Here is an 18904-nt window from a genome sequence, read left to right as displayed (position 1 = left end):
AATCAAGCTGGGAAATGATGAGTGCATGGATAATGGTTTTGGTGGCATCCTGAGATAGGAAGAGTTGGATTCTGAGATGTTACGTAATTGGAAGCGAAGTGTAAACAGAGAAGGCGTGTTGGCGAGGTATGAGGAGAACCAAGCGAGAGAGAGAAGGGTCTGCAGCAGGAGGGGGTGATCGAAGGCCACAGAGAGGTCCAGCAAGATGTGCAGGGAGCCATGATCCCTAGATTTAGCCGAGAAAAGGTTGTTTGTAACTTTGGCCAGGGCAGTTTAAAGGGAGTGGAGAGGACGGAAGCCAGATTGGAGAGGGTCAATGAGGAAGATGTCAGTGAGGTGCCTGATGAGGCGTTTACAGCAACCCGCTCAAGTAATTTAGAGGCATAGTCCAGAAGTAAAATGGGATGGAAGTTAGCGAGTGAGATAATCATAGAATGCTTATTAACGCTTTCTGTGAAATATGTTATAATCTTGACCTTTTACATCACTCTGTGCCACCCATGGCACACTGATCAGTTTTTTCTGGCATGCCGAAGCTGCTTTACAAAAGCCGAAGTTGGCCAAAAAGCAGCTACTGCACATGCACAGCAACTACTTTCAGGTTCTGTTTCGGAACTGATGATGTGTGAGGTAAGGTGAGGTGAGTCACACATAAACTGCCTACATATGTTTGAAATTAAACTGGTGGCACAGCTATGTGGCATAATATGATTTGGGGGCAATACTGTGTGGCATAAAATGAAATGGGGGTGCTACTGTAGCACATTTTGATTATTTATTTGTCTCATTACTATTAATATTATCATGTCATCAGCACGGTAAACAAGAAATAATGATTAGATAGATAGATAAATATGTATATTATATATATATATAAATAAATAAAATGGCACAGTTAGTAACTGGCACTAACATTCATTTGGCTTTCACAATGACAGGAAGTCTACAGTGAAACTCATATTTTTGTCTCAGATCACAATCCTTGTTGATATGAGAACAAAATCCCTTATCGCATTCCCCTATATCCCCTAGGTGGCTGCTGTCCTTATTACCTCCTGTTTGATCACTCAGGATACTATGGAATCTTATGAATCAATTTTATCTATATGTACAACATGCACACCTGGGGAAAAATGTATCATACCCCGGTTTTTTCAACTTGCGGGAGATCGGCGTCTTCACAGCTAAAATTTAAAGGGGGCGATGGCTTGTAAAGGCAAACTTGCCTTTACAAGCCATCGTTCCATTAAATTTTAGCTGCAAAGATGCCGATCTCCCGCAAGTTGAAAAAAACGGGGTATGATACATTTACCCCCTGGACTTCACTAAATTGAAGCAGGCACACTGTTCTATAACATGTGTTGTTTTAGCAACTCATGCCAGAGGTTCATATTTTCAAATATTTCACAATCCATATAGAACCGCGCAACCACCCTGGATGTGACTGTTCTACGAGCAAGTCCTAGTTTTTGCAAAAAAAACATCTTGTCAACCATACGGTAAATGTACTACAAAAGTAGTAGCTTGGTTTCAAAACATTATAGCTTCTGTACAACCTTCACACTGCGACATACCTTTGTAAACGACCATGTTTAGCTGGCCTCACACATGGCAGTTTTGTCCGGCGGTTGATGTCGTAATGAAACTTCCTTTCCTGTAAAAATCTAATTAGATGATTTATATAGGTGCACAATTAATTTTATTCTTCCATTCCATTTCTACTAACAATTGTTTTGCTTTGAAATGTGGTAATATTTTTGTGTTATTGTGGAAAAATCAACAAGGTTTATTCTTAATGATTATCAAAAGGAATTATTTAATTAGCAACTGTTTACATTGAAATGATTAGAAGTTTTTTTCTGAACAGTGTGATCAACATATAAACTGTTAATTCATATCTCTTTTTCTTTCTCTCGCTCTCTCTTCTCTGTGTTTTCCAGGTGTGAGCAGTGTAAACCAGCTAGGTGGGTTGTTTGTAAATGGGCGTCCTCTCCCTACATGTAAGAGAAATAGGATAATAGAACTGGCATCAAGTGGGGTAAGGGCATGTGACATCTCCAGGATCTTGCAGGTAAGTTTATATATCTGCAATCTAGTCTCTCCTTTAAGGGGCAGAACTTGGGAACATCTGATCCCATAGCAAAACTTGGGTAGGGGCTGGTGTTGCCGATGTATCCTCAGGGACCCCCCTACTCTAAACAATGCAGAGAAGGGCCCTCTTCTGAACATGCCCGGAAGAGAAGAGGACTCCAGAGCAGCAGTGTTGGGAGATAATGTGGGGTCCCCAGGGGTGTATGGGATCCTGCTGGGCCCTCTGAGGGGGAGATACCAGCATTGCCAAGCCCCCCTTCCCTCTGTGCTGCACCCCCTGCATGCACTGTAATTCTGCCACTGTCTTCTTTTGCTTTATTGGGCATTATTCTATAGCAATAACTTTGTGGAATAATAGAGTAAAAAAAAGTGTAATATGTTTTAAGAAAACAATACACTATACTCTAAAAAGTATTGTAAGGCTGATTTTTTTTCTTTGTTTTCTCAATTTTTGCCATACAATCCCTGCTGTGTAATTATATTCTATAAAATAACATGTAGATTACTTACTAAGCAACTCCTTTTGGGGGGGGGGGGGGTAAATAAAAGAATGTACAGTAAAAATAATAGTAATGGTTTTGGGTTTTTTTTTGAAGAATTTCCCCTCCTTCTTAAATAGCCTGTCTTGTAGCAAATAGGGGCAAGACCCATTTCTTGGGCCCTTCTCATCCTCATTTACCTAACTCCAGAAGTCAACACAAGCCAATAGCACTGTGAGCTCTCAGTATACTGTGAGTGAGCTTGTCCATGTCTGTCACATAGGGGCAAATTCAATTGGCCACGACGTAACTCTTTCTATAGAAACTTTACTTTGCTCACCATTGGATTCAATTAGAACATCAAGTGGATTTTTTAACAATTGAATTCGCCCATAGAAGCTCTTAAACACAGTGCACGAGGGTCCTCATCGTCAGACCCTCCCCCACCACTCTTTGCTAAATGGAAGGCCTGATGAGAAAGATGAGATGTTATAGCAAAATGGACCTTTCCCTCAATACAATGCATAATTATGTAATTTATTTCTGTAAAAAAAAATCCCTCATGTTACCAAAATTTTCAACTGTGGATGACACTTTAATGATGGAGTATCATTTATTTGGTGTAGTATAAAAAAACAACAAAAAAATGTGTATGCCAATTCTATATAAATTACATTGTTTTCTATAAGAAATACTTATTGTATTTCAGGTATTTAATTTGAGCTCAATTTGCCTCATTTACATACATTTTAATTCCTATGAACTAAAATGACTTTAGATTAGTATAATTCTTTTTAAATATGTAAGTCACTTTTACTCCTTTCTTTGTGTAAGTATCTTTTATAGATGAACTATTGGTCATGACCAATAGTAGCGGAGAAAATACATGTAAATTAGATTTCCCCCATGATGATTATGGGTTACTTTCAGACCAAAACTGGGCATAACTGTTCCTAGATCTGACAAAAATGAATTTCATATTTGTCATGTTGCAGGTGTCCAATGGCTGTGTCAGCAAAATTTTGGGTCGCTATTACCAAACAGGGTTTGTGGAGCCCAAGGCAATAGGGGGAAGCAAACCTAGATTGGCTACCCCCAAAGTTGTAATGAAGATTGCTCAACTGAAGTGGGAGCATCCATCGATCTTTGCCTGGGAGATCCGGGAGAAGTTACTTACTGACAGGGTCTGCCCTGAAGATAAGATTCCTAGTGTGAGTATTAAATGTAAACACACACACACACACACACACACAGAACAAAACAACTACCCACAAATATCATGCATACGTTACTGCAAGGTGCTGTTTTTTTTCTTCTGACACATGAACCACCCTTTGGGGAGTGACTTATCACAGACTTAATGTTGTGTTATCCAATTTTGAGTTACCTTGCATTTAGTTTAAAAGTTCATAAGAGACAACTTTTTTAGATGCCATGCATAGACATGGTTAGTGGCAGCATGAATACCGGGGGGTGCTCAAGCACCCACAGAGCTGGCACATATGATGATTCCCTTTAGATAACTCTTTCTATGGAAACTTTACTTTATTCACCATTGGATTCAATTAAAATTCTAGCATGAGTCATGTACCTGGAGAACTTTTTTAAATATTTACTACAGAACCTAGCTCTGCTGACATTTACATCACTGAAATAATTCTCCCCTCTTTGGCTGTTTTACCCAGTTTGTTTATTAGTTTATTATGTTTGTCCCCAATTGTAAAGTGCTACGGAATATGTTGGCGCTATATAAATGATGATGATGATGAAATATTAGACGATCACTCTTGCTCAAAATATGGGCCCCTATGATGTACCTTGTTTATTTCTTGTGGAAATGTCCGCCAAGCATGCATTTTGGACCTGGGTTTGGAGGTTTGCCTATGACCGCCTAGTTACCAGTCTACCCCCAAATCTGGAATGGGCAATATTTACCATTTTGCCCAGCATCACTAAAACCTCAAAATGTACAAAAAACTCTTACTGGCCGTATCTGCAGCCGCACAGAAAAGCATACTTAAAATGTAGGTCCAGGGCGCTTTCAGTCCTTCTCGCTATTCCAGGAGAAACTTTTTCATGTATTTAAAATGGACTGGCTTGAAGTGTTGCTACAAAAGGTAAAATACGTGCAAAAGTTTTTCGAATCATGGGAAAGTGTTATTGAAACTCTTCCCCTCTAGGTTTTAAAGTGCTTTCGCTATACCCTCTGGTACGAGATACGATTATGTACATAGGATTCACCCATGCTTTGTGTATTAATGTTACCTCAGGGCTGTATTAGTGTTATCTAGGCTTATGTGAGTTTGTATTAATAATATCTGGGGAGGTGTATTAATGTTATCCAGGAGAGGAATGTGTGCGTATTAATGGTATCTGGGGGTGAGTGGCTATTAATGTTTTTTGGGTGTGTGTGCGCACATGTGTATTAATGTGATTTGGCAGATGTGTATTAATGTTATTTGGATGGGACAAACTAGTATCTTGTCAATTACCATGTCGTCAATGGCAACTTGTCAATGCAGACAAATTCTTACCACCTTTGGCTTACTGAATATCTGTCTAGTTTTCAGACCATGACTGCTTGACAGTAACCAATAGCCTGTGATTAGGTAACAGAGTAGTGGTGGCGGGGTACCTCAGTCCAATGGCTGGTGTCTGGGTGCCCTCCTTGGACTTCAGCTCCACATTGACAGACTATAAAATAGAGTTAAATGAATCAGAGCAATAATTAAGTAAATACATTACGCAATGCAATCACTTTTTAGTTATAATTTAATTAATTTCTTAAAATATGGATTTAATGACATAACAGATGCTTCAATAAATAAAAAAAAATGGTTTAACTAAAATTCTCCTTTATCAAGGTGTCATCTATAAATAGAGTCTTAAGGAATCTAATATTGACATTGAACTTCCCTTCTCCTTTGGAGCCAGCGAGTCCAGGTGAGCAGTATCTTTTACTTACCCTACATTACAGTTTTGGGGATTGTAGAAATGTGCCAGGAGGAGCCTATTACCACTGTAGGATCACTTTAACTACTGTTTAGCTTAGCTTCATTTATGTCTAAATTAATTATGAGTGAGGAGACATTAGGACTGTCCTTATTACAGGTGTCATGTTTGTGTTTTTGAATCTTTGTAATTACATTTGACGAAATGTACCTAAAAATGTCTTTCCACAGTGTAAGGTACACCTAGAAATTGCAAAAAGATGCCATAGAAAGTACTGTATAGATTGCAACCTGGTTTCCATTACCTCTGTGGATGTGTGAAGTTCAATCCCTTTTGCGGGGAGAAAAATATTCTTCATTCTCCTGCTAACCATGCAGCGCTTCTGCAAATGTGTTTTCTCCACCAGTTTGATCTCATTTAAATAAACACAGTTCTCATTATTGCATTACTGGGAACATTCAGCAAGGAACTTACTGGCTGGCTCCTCCAACAAGAAGATTACAAATTTTGAACTCCTGCAAACACTGCAATTTCCATAAGCAAAATGTATTTGGGTTACTTAATACCTGGCACACTTGTGCAAAAACAGGAGCGAATGATGCATGCGCTATGGGAGGAGCATGTTTTGCATTCCATAAATAACACTTTTAGAGCTCATATATTGGGATTAAATACAATACTAGTAATCTATGACTACATACAGTACTGGTAGTTGTAGAGTTTTAAATGGAAAGATGCTGGCGTATACATTACATAGATGGTATGACAGCTATCAAAGTATGCATGAGACACTGATAAGGTATTTTTTAATTGTTTTAACATAACTTATACAGTAATTACACATTGGTGTACAATACACTTTACTGTGCGAACAAGTTAAGGTAGAAACGCTAGTGGGCACACATAATTTGTGAGTTTGGATTCTCTTATGGGTTAAGGCAGCATTAATTCTGTGTGACCTCCAATGTATTTTTGTTTGAGTGCATGACACCAATATAATTTGTGTGAGTGTCAGTCAGAGTTTATTTATGCTGTGGAATGTGTTGGAAGGAGACAAGAACATTTTTATTTATCTATAATTGTATTTATTGGATATGTTACATATAGTTTTCTTTCACAGTTTCGGTAATTAAAGTGAAATAGTATCATTTAAAATAGGGTGAATTGTGCTGTTGTATATTATTTTCATCTTTGTGTACATCCTTCCTTAATTCTGTAAAAGCCCATCCTAGGTTAATGATTTAAGATGAGAAGTAACTGCCCTGACAAAAGTGCTGAATTAGGAGCTTTGTGACGCCCATGTAATGAATACTAGACATATTTGATTCAGGTTTTTGGCCACCTCATGTTAATAATAATGCTTCAATAAAAACAGGTTGACTAAATAAACAAAAAATGCAAATATTTTATTATTTGAAAATTTTGGCATGATTCCCTGGGATGTGATACTTTTCCTTTAATTATTTCCCTTGCTACAAAAGTTGCTAATGGAAGCACATCTTCATTATCAGCAACAGAAGAGTGAAGTCTGTAGAAAACTAAAACTTAAAATCCAATTATCTATTACCCATAGGTTAAAATCAAAATGCATGTTGTAAATGTAACCTGTTTGCAAAGGTTTAACTAGACACTTATGGGCTCCATAGCAAAAAAAATTAGGACTCCCATGTACAAGAAGCAGTCAATTTCTCACCTCCTCAGGCTTACTGAAGCTCCCTCTTCTGGTAAGTACTTGTCTGTTGTTAAAGTAACTAACAAACAGCAGCCTACACTGTTATCTAATCACAGGCTTTTGGTTACTGTCAAGCAGTAATGGTCTGAAACAGATCTTCAGTAAGCCAGAGGTGGTGAGAATTTGTCTGCATTGACAAGTTGCCATTGACGACATGGTAATTGACAAGATACTAGTTCGTCCCACTCAAATAACATTAATACACATCTGTCAGATCACATTAATACACATGTGCGCACACACACCCAAATAACATCAATACACACACGCCACCCAGATACCATTAATACATACACATGCATAATACACCTCCTCAGATATCATTAATACACACTCAAATTAGCCTAGATAACATTAATACACCCCCAAGATAACATTAATACACCCCAAAATAAGATTAAAACACACACAAAAAGATAACGGTACTACACACCTTAGATAACATTAATACACACTCACACCAACCCCCCCCCCCCCCCCCCCCCCAAAAAAAAACAACAAAAAACACTTACTTATGCTCTCTGAATCTGCCAGAATAGAGGAGTGGAGATAAAATTATGGGGAGAAGGAATGGTTAGGGGGAAGGGTAGGGGGGGCTTATGCAGATGAGTGCATATGCACTGCATGCAGAAGAGGTACATGTCAGATAACTCTGTAAGAGAGTGTATCTAATGAACAAGTATATAAACTGATCAGCCACAACATTAAAACTATCTGCCTAATTTTGTGTAGGTCCCCATCTGCCACCAAAACAGCTCTGACCTGTCAAGGCATGGACTCCACAAGACCTCTGTAGGTGTCCTGTGGTATCTGGCACCAAGACGTTAGCAGCAGATCCATTAAGTCCTGTAAGTTGCAAGGTGGGGCCCTCCATGACTTAGACTTGTTTTTCCAGCACCTCCCACAGATGATCAATCGAATTGAGATCTGGGGAATTTCGAGGTCAAATCAACACCTTGAACTCTGTCACGTTCCTCAAACTATTCCTGAACATATTTTTGCAGTGTGGCAGGACACATTTTACTGCTGAAAGAGGCCACTGCTATCAGGAAATATGTTTACCATGGTGGGGTGTACTTGGTCTACAACAATATTTAGGTAGGTGGTACGTGTCATAGTAACATCCACATGAATGCCATGACCCAAGGTTTCCCAGCAGGATATTTGCCCAGAGCATCACACTGCCTCTGCCGGCTTGCCTTCTTCCCATAATGCACCCTGGTGCCATCTCTTCCCCAGATAAACGAAACACACACAACCGGCCTTCCACATGATGTAAAAGAAAATGTGATTTCATCAGACCAGACCTCCTTCTTCCATTGCTCAATGACCCAAAGGGTGGTCACACCAAAAATTGATTTGATTTAGATTTCTCTTCTGTTCATTTACTTTGCATTCTGTTAACTGATAAAAAAATAAACTATTAACACTTCTATTTTTTGAAAGCATTCTTAATTTGCAGCATTTTTTACACACCTGCCTAAACCTTTTGCACAGTATTGCATATGAGAATGTATAAGAGTTGTCACTTAATGAAACATCTGAGCAGTAGGATGTTTTAAAAAGTAAACATTTTCTGCCATTGAATAGCAGTTTTTTCTGTCGGTAACATCTATTTCTGGAGAAAAAACATTCAAACACATTCAGAACGTGTATGCTGCAGTTTGTGATAAAGTGAATTAAATTATTATGCTAGTTATAATATATACTAGGAATATTAGTACCAAAATTGAAAGTTTACAATACACTAAGAAGCTTTGTAAACTTAAATGGTGGCCTGTCATAAGGGCAACTTTGTAACAAATATAAAAGGATAGTTGTTTTCTATGCAGCATGTCATGCTCTACTACAGAAATGGATATCAATTTGTAAATGCTACAAAATAGGCCATGTGGATTGAACCTCAAGGTCACACCACCAAGGGCCTGATTCATTGAGAAATGCAAAGTTAACGCAATTTTTTTTTTTTTATAGTTCTACCTATATGGAACTTGTTGTATGGAAAGGACACAACACACTGCTGGATACTCACAATGCATATGTATATATAAAGTCCCATCAGAACAGACAGCTAAAAAAAAAAATATTAAATACATTAACACCTGTTAATACTATAATAATTTATAACAATGTATTTACATTTGAAAAACGGTATATATTTTGACATAAAATAAATTTTTTAAGATATTATTAATGCCTACTGTACATAAAATGTATCTTTACGGGTGCTCTTAAATGCATGTTCTGGCATGCAAACACGACCGTCATCCCTATCAATCGGCATTTACACCTGTCCTGTAGCTGGTGTAAGTGATACAGCTAAAAAAAACCACGTACCTGATAGGTGCCCAGAGCTTAAATTCGACGGCTATGTGTGCGCTCAACCTTGGTACATCCTTACAGGACATGGGCCTATGTGCATATGTCCCTTCCCTGAAATCATAGGCAGTCGGAAGTGTCCTTTGCGTTCCAAGATGAATTGCATGCACTTGTGTTCACTGGAGTCCATTTCTGAGCATACATAGAGCAATTTCACACAATATACGGCACATAACGGGATTTACGTTCCTTAATGAATCAGGCCCCATGTGCTTTTATTCTAATAACAGAACTCTTGATGTTATTCTGAGGAATATTAAAAAATAATTGTTGCAAATAATCATTCAGGTTTGTGTAATTGGTGGGAACAGCACCATTTACAGATTGACTTATACAAACCACATGCACTTTTTTGTTTGATCTGTAAGTGTTAATTATGGAAAGTAATATGTTCCCAGTAGTGACATAACCCTAAACATAAATCTATACTTTATTTAGGATCTCCAGCAGTTCCTCTGGATGTAACCAATGTGAAAATTCCAGGTGAAGACCTTTGTGCAAGTAATGCTGAAGCTCAGTCTAGTGCATCCCCACAAAGCAACCATCATCGCAGCAGGACTATATTTTCTACTGATCAAACAGACATCCTAGAAAAAGGTGGTAGACTAATTTCTTATATATTCCAATTTTCACTGGAAAGTATAAACCACACATAAAGAATTTCTTGTTGTAGGCTTTGTGACCACTGACATTACAGAGTCAAAAATACAAAAGCAAACAACATGTGAAATTGTATATAAATGCTATGCGTATGATATGTAGCTCATATGCGTTATGTCCACAGTTGATATGTGCTGGACGCATTCACATCTGTTTGACAATGCATCCAGATGTAAGCAGCAAGGAGCATTTCTCCTTCATTTCAATAGCCCATTCAGTGGGGTTTCCAGGGTGTGCGCTACAATCTGAAACAAAATTGAAATAAATGGGCTACTGAAATAAATAGAAGTTGAAAATATTAAAAATATATAAATAGAATCAGGAAGCATGGCCCCCTACAAATTCATTAACCAGATCCAGCTGTAGGCAACCAAGGCTGGTTCCCACTAAAACCACGGGCAATGAGCCAGCCGACTTCTGCTATTGTGGAAACAAATAGCTGGTCAGCACTGGGCTGGAACCCATATGGGGGAGTCCACAAAAAACTGGATGTCTATCACTTAAAGACTACCAGATCGGCACTGAAAAGTGCTGGTACTCTTACTGGCACCCCGGCATGTGGACATCAGGGTAATGAAAAATATGGGTATCTATGGAGTGGAAAAATTGCCACCCTAGGGGATCCCAGTATAATGGTAAGTAGCACGAGTCCTTGTTCCATTACATTATCAAAACCAATAACAAACAGCATTATACGTAGCACTGAAATAAACATAAATAATTAAATACTCACCCCTCTTCCCCATTGTAAGACAATAAGGAAAGGGGTTTATTCGGTTTATGTTATATTAATGTACGGGTGGCTAGCATTATATGCAAGGGCACTGCAGGGAAAATAAAAACACTGAGATTCCGCTCATCCTCTTCAATCTGCCTCTGACCTGCATCTGTCATCCTCTCTTGTAATCACCTCTCCATTCCAGCTCCAAGACTTTTGTGTGCTTCCCACATATGGAACACCCAACCCTGCCTGACCAGTCAATAATCTTTCAAATATTTTCTCAAAACCCACCTTTTCACTATAGTCTAACCTACCCCCACCTGATACTATACCCTTTGCCAGGGTCGGACTGGGCCGCCGGGGGCTGGGGTATTCCCTGGTAAGCCCCGACCCTGATTGTCCCCCTCTTCATTGGTGTAGGGAGCAGGTGACTAAAAAAAAAAAAATATTCACGTGACAGCAGCGCCGACGCCCCTCCTCTCTGCTCCGTTCGCACTGAATGTTCAGTGAGGAGCGGCGCAGAGAGGAGTTGGCAAGAAGCCAATAGAAAAGGTACGTGAAGGAACGGAAGCAAGGAGGAGTAAAGGCAGCATGGCAGAGAGTGAAGGGGGAGCGCAGACAGCATGGCAGAGAGTGAAGGGGGAGCGCAGACAGCATGGCAGAGAGTGAAGGGGGAGCACAGATAGCATGGCAGAGAGTGAAGGGGGAGCACAAGACAGCATGTCAGAGATTGTATTGGGAGCACAGACAGCATGCCAAAGAGTGAACGGAGAGCCCAGACAGCATGGCAGAGTGTGAAGGGGGGCCAAAGCAGCATGGCAGAGTGTGAAGGGGGGCTAAAGCAGCATGGCAGAGTGTGAAGGGGGGCCAAAGCAGAATGGAGGGCACAGTGTGATCATAAGGAGGCACAGAATGGTAATGAAGGGGCACAGTAATGTGTGTGTGATGGCACAGCAGGCTTGTGGCAATGTAATGTGTGTATGGTAGGTGGTGGCTAACTAATAGGTGCTATTTTGTTTGTGGGGTGATGGTGGGGCAATTTAATTTTATAGTGGGAACTATTAATTTAAGAGGGGTGGTTTGGGGGCTATTAATTGAATGTGGGGCTGAATTTGAGGAGCATGAGGTCTTTTTATTAAATGTGAATATGAACTATTTAATGGCAGTGACTGTTGCGGGAATTAGGTATATTTATTATATGTAAATGCTATTAATTTATTACTGGGGCTGTCTGGAGGGAGGGAAATAGGTTTATTTATTAAATGGGAAACTATTACTTTAATGCTGGGGCTGGAAGAAGGCCTACGTATTAATTGTGGGTCCTATATATTTAATGCTGGGCTGATTGGAATTTTCCAAATGTACCCATTTTTTTTCCAAATAGGGTCTCCAAAATTCCAGGATTCAGACAAGCCGCAACTAAAGAAACCAGCAGCCACAGTGGTGAAAGTGACAAGAACAGGTAGGTCAGTCTGTCAAATGTTCTGAGTCTAGTGGGACAATCCTGATTTTTGGTGACTGTTCTGCCCAATCTAAGGGGCAGGTCAAGACTGTATATTGTTTATATACTACATTATGGTGCTAGCTGTCCTTCGTGGGCTGACCACTCCCCCTCTAGTGTTTGGTTTCACCTCTATGATGGCTGGACACACCCCCTCTTGTGGGCCCCTAGCGTTGCAGTCCCCCGGTGTGCCCTTCATGCCCCATTCCGACACTGCCCTTTGCATATTCTAGCAGCTACAGTCCCATGTCCACTCTAAGTACCTCTCCTATTGTCTCAGCATTGCCCTCTCTCTTTCTAGACTGTAAGCTCTCACGAGCAGGATCCACTCTACCTTTTGTCTAACTGCTGCACCTCCTTCATAAACCTAGTCTGTATTGTTTCTTTTCTTCTGTTTAATTGTATTTTGTATGATGTGTATCTCTGACAGTCCAATGCTGCAAAGTTTGTGACACCTACAAAATAAACAATGATGATGAATGAGAAATATTATGTTACTCATTAAGTGTTTTAGATGCCCTCAAAATACCTAATGGTGGGATAGCCAAGAGTGACACATGCAATAATGTCCCAATGTCTTCTTACTCTTATAATTAAAGATATAAATTAGGCTAAACTGAGTAATAGTTTAGGAGAAAACTGAAAAGTTGATCAGAAAGTGGTAAAAGACTGGATTTGTTACTTTTACAATGAGCATTTCCAGCTGGACCCCCAAAAGATTGGCTAGAATTTGTTTACACGGACAGTTCCAAAATATGGAATTAGAATGCACTGTGAGTGTGCTCTTTGCTATACGAGATGTGGGCAATCAGGCCTATTTGAGCAAACAGAAATGTACTGCAGCTTGAACGGTTTGCTGTTGATAAATTACTTTTATTTTTTCAAAATTGCACTGGTTAGTTAGTTATCACATTTTGCCAGACAGTCAGCATTGCATGTATGTAAGTTCTTTCTTTCACATTCTATACTATAATATATATAATACTGCACTTTAAAGTGCACAGCCTACTTAAACAAGATAGCTCATCTATCTCTTGTTTGCTATTGTTAACTACAGAGTTTCAACGTGTACAGTATCCAGATATGACCACCAGGGAGAAACTTGCTGCTGAGACTGGACTTCCTGAAGTCACCATCAGAGTGCGTGTATTATATGTCAATATTCAATGATCTTTGCATTTGGTCTACAAAATGAATGAATGAAACATTATTGAGAAAACTGTGGGGAAAGTACTATAAGAAATTCCTATAAATTTAGCATGTAAGGTAACCCATAAATTAAACACAAACACATAAATATAATGTTTTCTGCAAAAGTAAAAAAAACACTTTAGACTACAAGTTATTGCAAGTGCATGGTCCATGATACCTATTTTTGCTTTTGTCTGGAAATGTGTATACAGTCATTGCCAAAAGTTTTGAGAATTACACAAATAATATTTTCCACTTTTTATGATGGCAATTTGCACATACTCCAGAATGTCATGAAGAGTGATCAGATGAATTGCAATTAATTTCAAAGTTCCTCTTTGCCATGACAATGAACTCTATCCCAAAAACAACATTTCCACTGCATTTCATCCCTGCCACAAAAGGAGCAGCTGACATCAGGTCAGTGATTCTCTCGTTAACACAGGTGAGTGTTGACGAGGACAAGGTTGTAGATCACTCTGTAATGCTAATTGAGTTAGAACAACAGACTGCGGAATTAGTGGCGCTATATAAATAAATGAAGATGATGATGATACCTGCAAGGAAACACGTGCAGTCATCATTGATTTGCACAAAAAGGGCTTCACAGGCAAGGATATTGCTGGTAGTAAGATTGCACCTAAATCAAACATTTATCGGATCATCAAGAACTTCAAGGAGAGAGGTTCAATAGTTGTGAAGAAGGCTCCAAGGCACCCAAGAACGTCCAGCAAGAGCCAGGACCGTTGATTCAACTGCGCGGCTCCACCAGTGCAGAGCTTGCTCGGGAGTGGCAGCAGTCAGGTGTAAGTGTATCTGCACGTACTGTGAGGCAAAGACTTTTGGAGAGTGGCCTGGTGTAAAGAAGGCCAGCAAAGAAGCCACTTTTCTCCAGGAAAAACATCAGGGACAGACTGATATTCTGCAGAAGGTACAGGATTGGACTGCTGAGGACTGGGGTAAAGTTATTTTCTCTGATGAATTCCCTTTCATAGCGGCACTCACATTGACGTCAATTTAAATGGTGACAGTGACCTTGCTGCTATTAAGGGGGCAATGCGAGGTCCCAGAGGCTATCTTATGTTTTAACAAAGGGGTGGACATTATACTCTTGAAACACCCTTTCTTAATACACTGAAAACCTCAAACAATTAAGTGTAATGATCTGATAAATAGACAATGTTACCATGAGATAAAAATAGTGAAATTAATACTGTATGTGAGAGATACAGCTATATACAGCAATTTAAAACTAAATAACAGTCACGGAGATAAGCATTTTACAATACAGTACAATTCAAAACATTGGATGCGGTTTAAATGCAGGTGAGGCTGATATGAAAATTAACATGCAGAAAAGGTTAATATTTAAATAACATGAAATTATGGACAGGAATCGTGAATATATGATTGTCAAATATCCCAGTATGCAGAACAAGAGAAGTGGCTTTGTGCAGTTGTCATTACAGAAACAATAAAAGCCAAGACTTCCACATGGCTTGACCTGCCTTTATTACACCACTGGTGATAGAACGAAAGTGCCACAGCTAGAGCTACAGGATAATGTTTGGGTCAAATTGAAGCCATACATAAGATTCCTTATTCACTGCCATATGCCTTCTGTTCCGTAACTGTGAAGCTATGAGATCAATGGGGTGGGTAATTCTTATTAAGTAATACGCAAAGCTGTATTGCACATAGTAGGCACAGACAAATAAAATTGTTTTTTGTTTTTCCTTCTCTTAGATTTGGTTTTCAAACAGAAGAGCAAAGTGGAGGAGAGAAGAAAAAATGAAACGGGATGCACAATTTTCAGGTGTGGGGTCTGTTTTATTTAATGGTCAGATGCTTTATTTGTATAGATGTGTTCAGTAAAACATACAGTACATATATACATTATTCTTCTGTACATGGTATATATTTATAGCTGCCTTAGTAAAACCTGGAATATTACTTTATAATGCGCAAATGTCATCACCTCAATGGTTATTAACAAAGATTTTGTATTATAAGGAATAATGCACCCCCACTGTAAATTAATTTAAATTTTAGTATTTGCCCTGAAGATCGATGATGAGATTATAAACTGTATTTAAGAATTCAGTCTACCTCATGCCTTCAGTGATTTATAATATCCTTATAATTTACAGTATATATACCTATATAAAATCACTTGGCTTGAGTGTCTTCTACTTTCCATTTAAATTACAGTAGAGTGCATAATCCCATATATAACACATGGCAGTTCCAAGACATGACAGCGCATTTATTAATTTGTAAGGAGATCCACACATAATAGATTCATTGTAAGGAAGAATACATGAGTGGTACTATCGCCTACATTTACTGTAAAATTCTTCAGGATTGCAATGATGGGATGTATAAAAAAAAAACCACATCATTGTTTTCCCAAAAACACAATACTATAATATTACTACAATACTATTTTGCATACACAATGTTTGATGATATTTCTTTCGGAACATGCATGTGTAGTGCACTCTGCTCATTTAAATTTACAAATGCCAGTACTGATAACTCCATTTTGTAATTTTCCTCTGTACTTTAGTTTGTTTAAAATGTATTATAATGCCTATTAAAAATGGCATGGAACAGATTTTACACATGTATTAATGGGTTTGATAATATTAGGGGTGTGCACCGGCCACTTTTAGTGTTTTGGGTTTTGGGTTCTGATTAGCTTGAGGTTTTGGGTTCTGATTTGTTTTGCCAAAACACCTGACGAAAGGTTTTGGTTCTGATTTAGGGTTTTGGGTTCTGATTTATTTTTAAAAAAGCATAAAAAGTGCTAAAATCCAGTTTTTTGGTTTCTTTTCACTCCTACGCTATTATTAACCTCAATAACATTCAATAACAATCATTTCCACTAATTTCCAGTCTATTCTGAACACCTCACAATATTGTTTTTAGTCCAAAACGTTGCACCGAGGTAGCTTTCTGGACTGCGTAGTGGAGTGGGCCCAATTTGGTACCGGGGCCACAATACCTCCCTCAACTGTTCTAAATTCCACTGCACATATGGCTGCTCCTACATCCTCTGCAGCATATACAGGGTGGAGTTCTAGCGTGTTAATACCTCTTGTTTTCGATCATGACAGTGCATTTTAATTATTTTTGGATTTGGCCCCAACACTGAATGTAGTTTAATATCTGATACGCAGCTATCTGGACTGCGTAGTGGAGTGGCCCTGGTACCCAATTTGGTACCGGGCCCACAATACCTCCTCCAACTGGTCTAAATTCCACTGCACAGATGGCAGACACCGGATGGACGTCTAACACCAACATAGCTGTTAAGGCCGCAGTTCCTCTTTTTTGGGACTGCACAAACAATTAACGTAGTAATAGAAATGGCAGTTCCTCTTTTTTGGAACTACAGAAACAATGAACGTAGTAATAGAACTGGCAGTTCCTATTTTTTGGAACTACAGAAATAATGAACGTAGTAATAGAAATGGCAGTTCCTCTTTTTGGGAACTACACAAACAATGACCGTAGTAATAGAACTGGCAGTTCCTATTTTTTTGGAACTACAGAAATAATGAACGTAGTAATAGAAATGGCAGTTCCTCTTTTTAGGAACTACAGAAACAATTAACGTAGTAATAGAAATGGCAGGTCCTCTTTTTTTGGACTGCAAGAATATATTGCTCTATAATATTTTTTATACTTTTTCAATTATTTTTTTATATTTTTTTAATCTTTTTTTTTAAAGATGTTTTAGAGATTTTTTTATTTTTTTTAAAAAGATTTTTGGCTAATTAACAAATTGCTATGGACTTATTAGAAACAAATACAGGACAAAAGCACCACTGGACTCAGCAGCACAGACACTGGCCAAAGCACCACTGGAATCAGCAGGACAGAGCACTGGAAAAAGTACTACTGCACTCAGCAGGACAAAGCACCACTTGACTAAATAAATCAGCAGGACAGAGCACTGGACAAAGTACTAATGCACTCAGCAGGACAAAGCACCACTTTAGTAAAGTTATCAGCAGGACAGAGCACATCAACCTCCCTCTTCACTAACCACAGGGAGAATGAAGATGGCGGCCGCGAGCGGGGCATTTATGAGATCCGAGTCTCGCGAGATCCGACACGAGACTTGGATGTCATAGCCTCGGTTTGGCTTCATTTGGCGCCCGGAAGTTCCCGAACAGTGCTCGGATCCCGTCGGATCCGCACTGTTCGGGTGGGCTCGGATTAGCGAAATCCGAGCCCGCTCATCTCTAGATAATATCAGATATTTACAAATAAATATCAGGAAATAGATCATCCTCAAACTTAATATGCAAGTCCTAATCTGGTGCACAAAGTTCTGTTCCTAACATTGGACCAATCTCCGTCCTAAATTCTATCCCAAACATAGCCCAAGCTCTAAGGCTATCTTTAGCCATAATAAAACATCTGATCTAAGAAAATTGCATGGGTCAAAAGCATTAATATAATATTTACTCAGAGATATGAAATGTTTCAATTTGTTGTTTAATACATGGTATGCATGTTTGTCATTATAGAGGATAAAATGTAATGTTAGTTATAGCAGTTATTTGTTGTCTCTTTCCAGGTTCAAGGCATGAATTAATAGTTCCACATTTTGGACTTAACCCATTTCATTCTTCCATGATGAGCAAGTGTCTTTTGTTACAGGTAATATTTGGACATGGCAGCAGTACAGGGCTGGAGCTACCATTAGGGAAGCCTAGGGCATCAGTACATAGGGGCAGGGCCGTAACTAGGGCTGTGCGACAGGGGCGACCGCCCAGGACGCAACGCTGAAGGGGGGCGCAATTTAGGAATATTTTAGGTTAATTTGGTTAAAATTGAGGACTAGGGGGGCGGCATTTGTCTTTCTCGCCCAGGGCGCTAGAATTCTAAGTTACGGCTCTGCATAGGGGGCTCCCAAACACTAAATGAGTATCATAATGACCTGGCAGTGCCCCCAGACTGAGCGCTGACAAGGATATGAAGCAGTCAACAGCTTCTCACCTGTGAAGCTGCTGGCTGCTGCTCATCAATGTCAGTGATACGCTGGAAGTGTAGTGGTGGGTGATGATTGCACAGCCTAGCACCATACTCCTAGCTTGGCAAATTTTAGCCCGGGTGGCAAGACTCGACTTTAAAAGGAAAAAAAATGCAGGTCCCAGTCTATGGGACCAGCCCAGGGGGACATA

General features: G+C 39.2%; 1 protein-coding gene across 1 annotated transcript; it reads left to right on the top strand.

Annotated features, from left to right (window-relative positions):
• The first annotated feature begins 219 nt into the window (after positions 1–219).
• PAX4 (paired box 4) lies at positions 220–18624 on the top strand. Its single transcript, XM_075205949.1, has 8 exons — positions 220–370; positions 1941–2071; positions 3566–3781; positions 5435–5513; positions 10072–10233; positions 13573–13655; positions 15453–15522; positions 18298–18624. The coding sequence occupies exons 1-8, from the start codon at positions 220–222 to the stop codon at positions 18507–18509; spliced, it is 1104 nt and encodes a 367-aa protein (XP_075062050.1). The 3' UTR covers positions 18510–18624.
• Positions 18625–18904: the final 280 nt, after the last annotated feature.

The sequence above is a fragment of the Mixophyes fleayi genome, chromosome 4, assembly GCF_038048845.1.
Source record: "Mixophyes fleayi isolate aMixFle1 chromosome 4, aMixFle1.hap1, whole genome shotgun sequence".
NCBI classification, from domain to species: domain Eukaryota; kingdom Metazoa; phylum Chordata; class Amphibia; order Anura; family Limnodynastidae; genus Mixophyes; species Mixophyes fleayi.
This window is presented reverse-complemented; position numbering and strand designations above follow the sequence as displayed.

Excerpts from the sequence above, each read along its gene's own strand:
- PAX4 (XM_075205949.1), top strand. The coding sequence starts at position 220 with ATGATCCCTAGATTTAGCCGAGAAAAGGTTGTTTGTAACTTTGGCCAG. Across the intron at positions 371-1,940 it reads GTTTACAGCAACCCGCTCAA|GTGTGAGCAGTGTAAACCAG; the intron begins GTAATTTAGAGG and ends TGTGTTTTCCAG. Across the intron at positions 3,782-5,434 it reads CTGAAGATAAGATTCCTAGT|GTGTCATCTATAAATAGAGT; the intron begins GTGAGTATTAAA and ends TCCTTTATCAAG.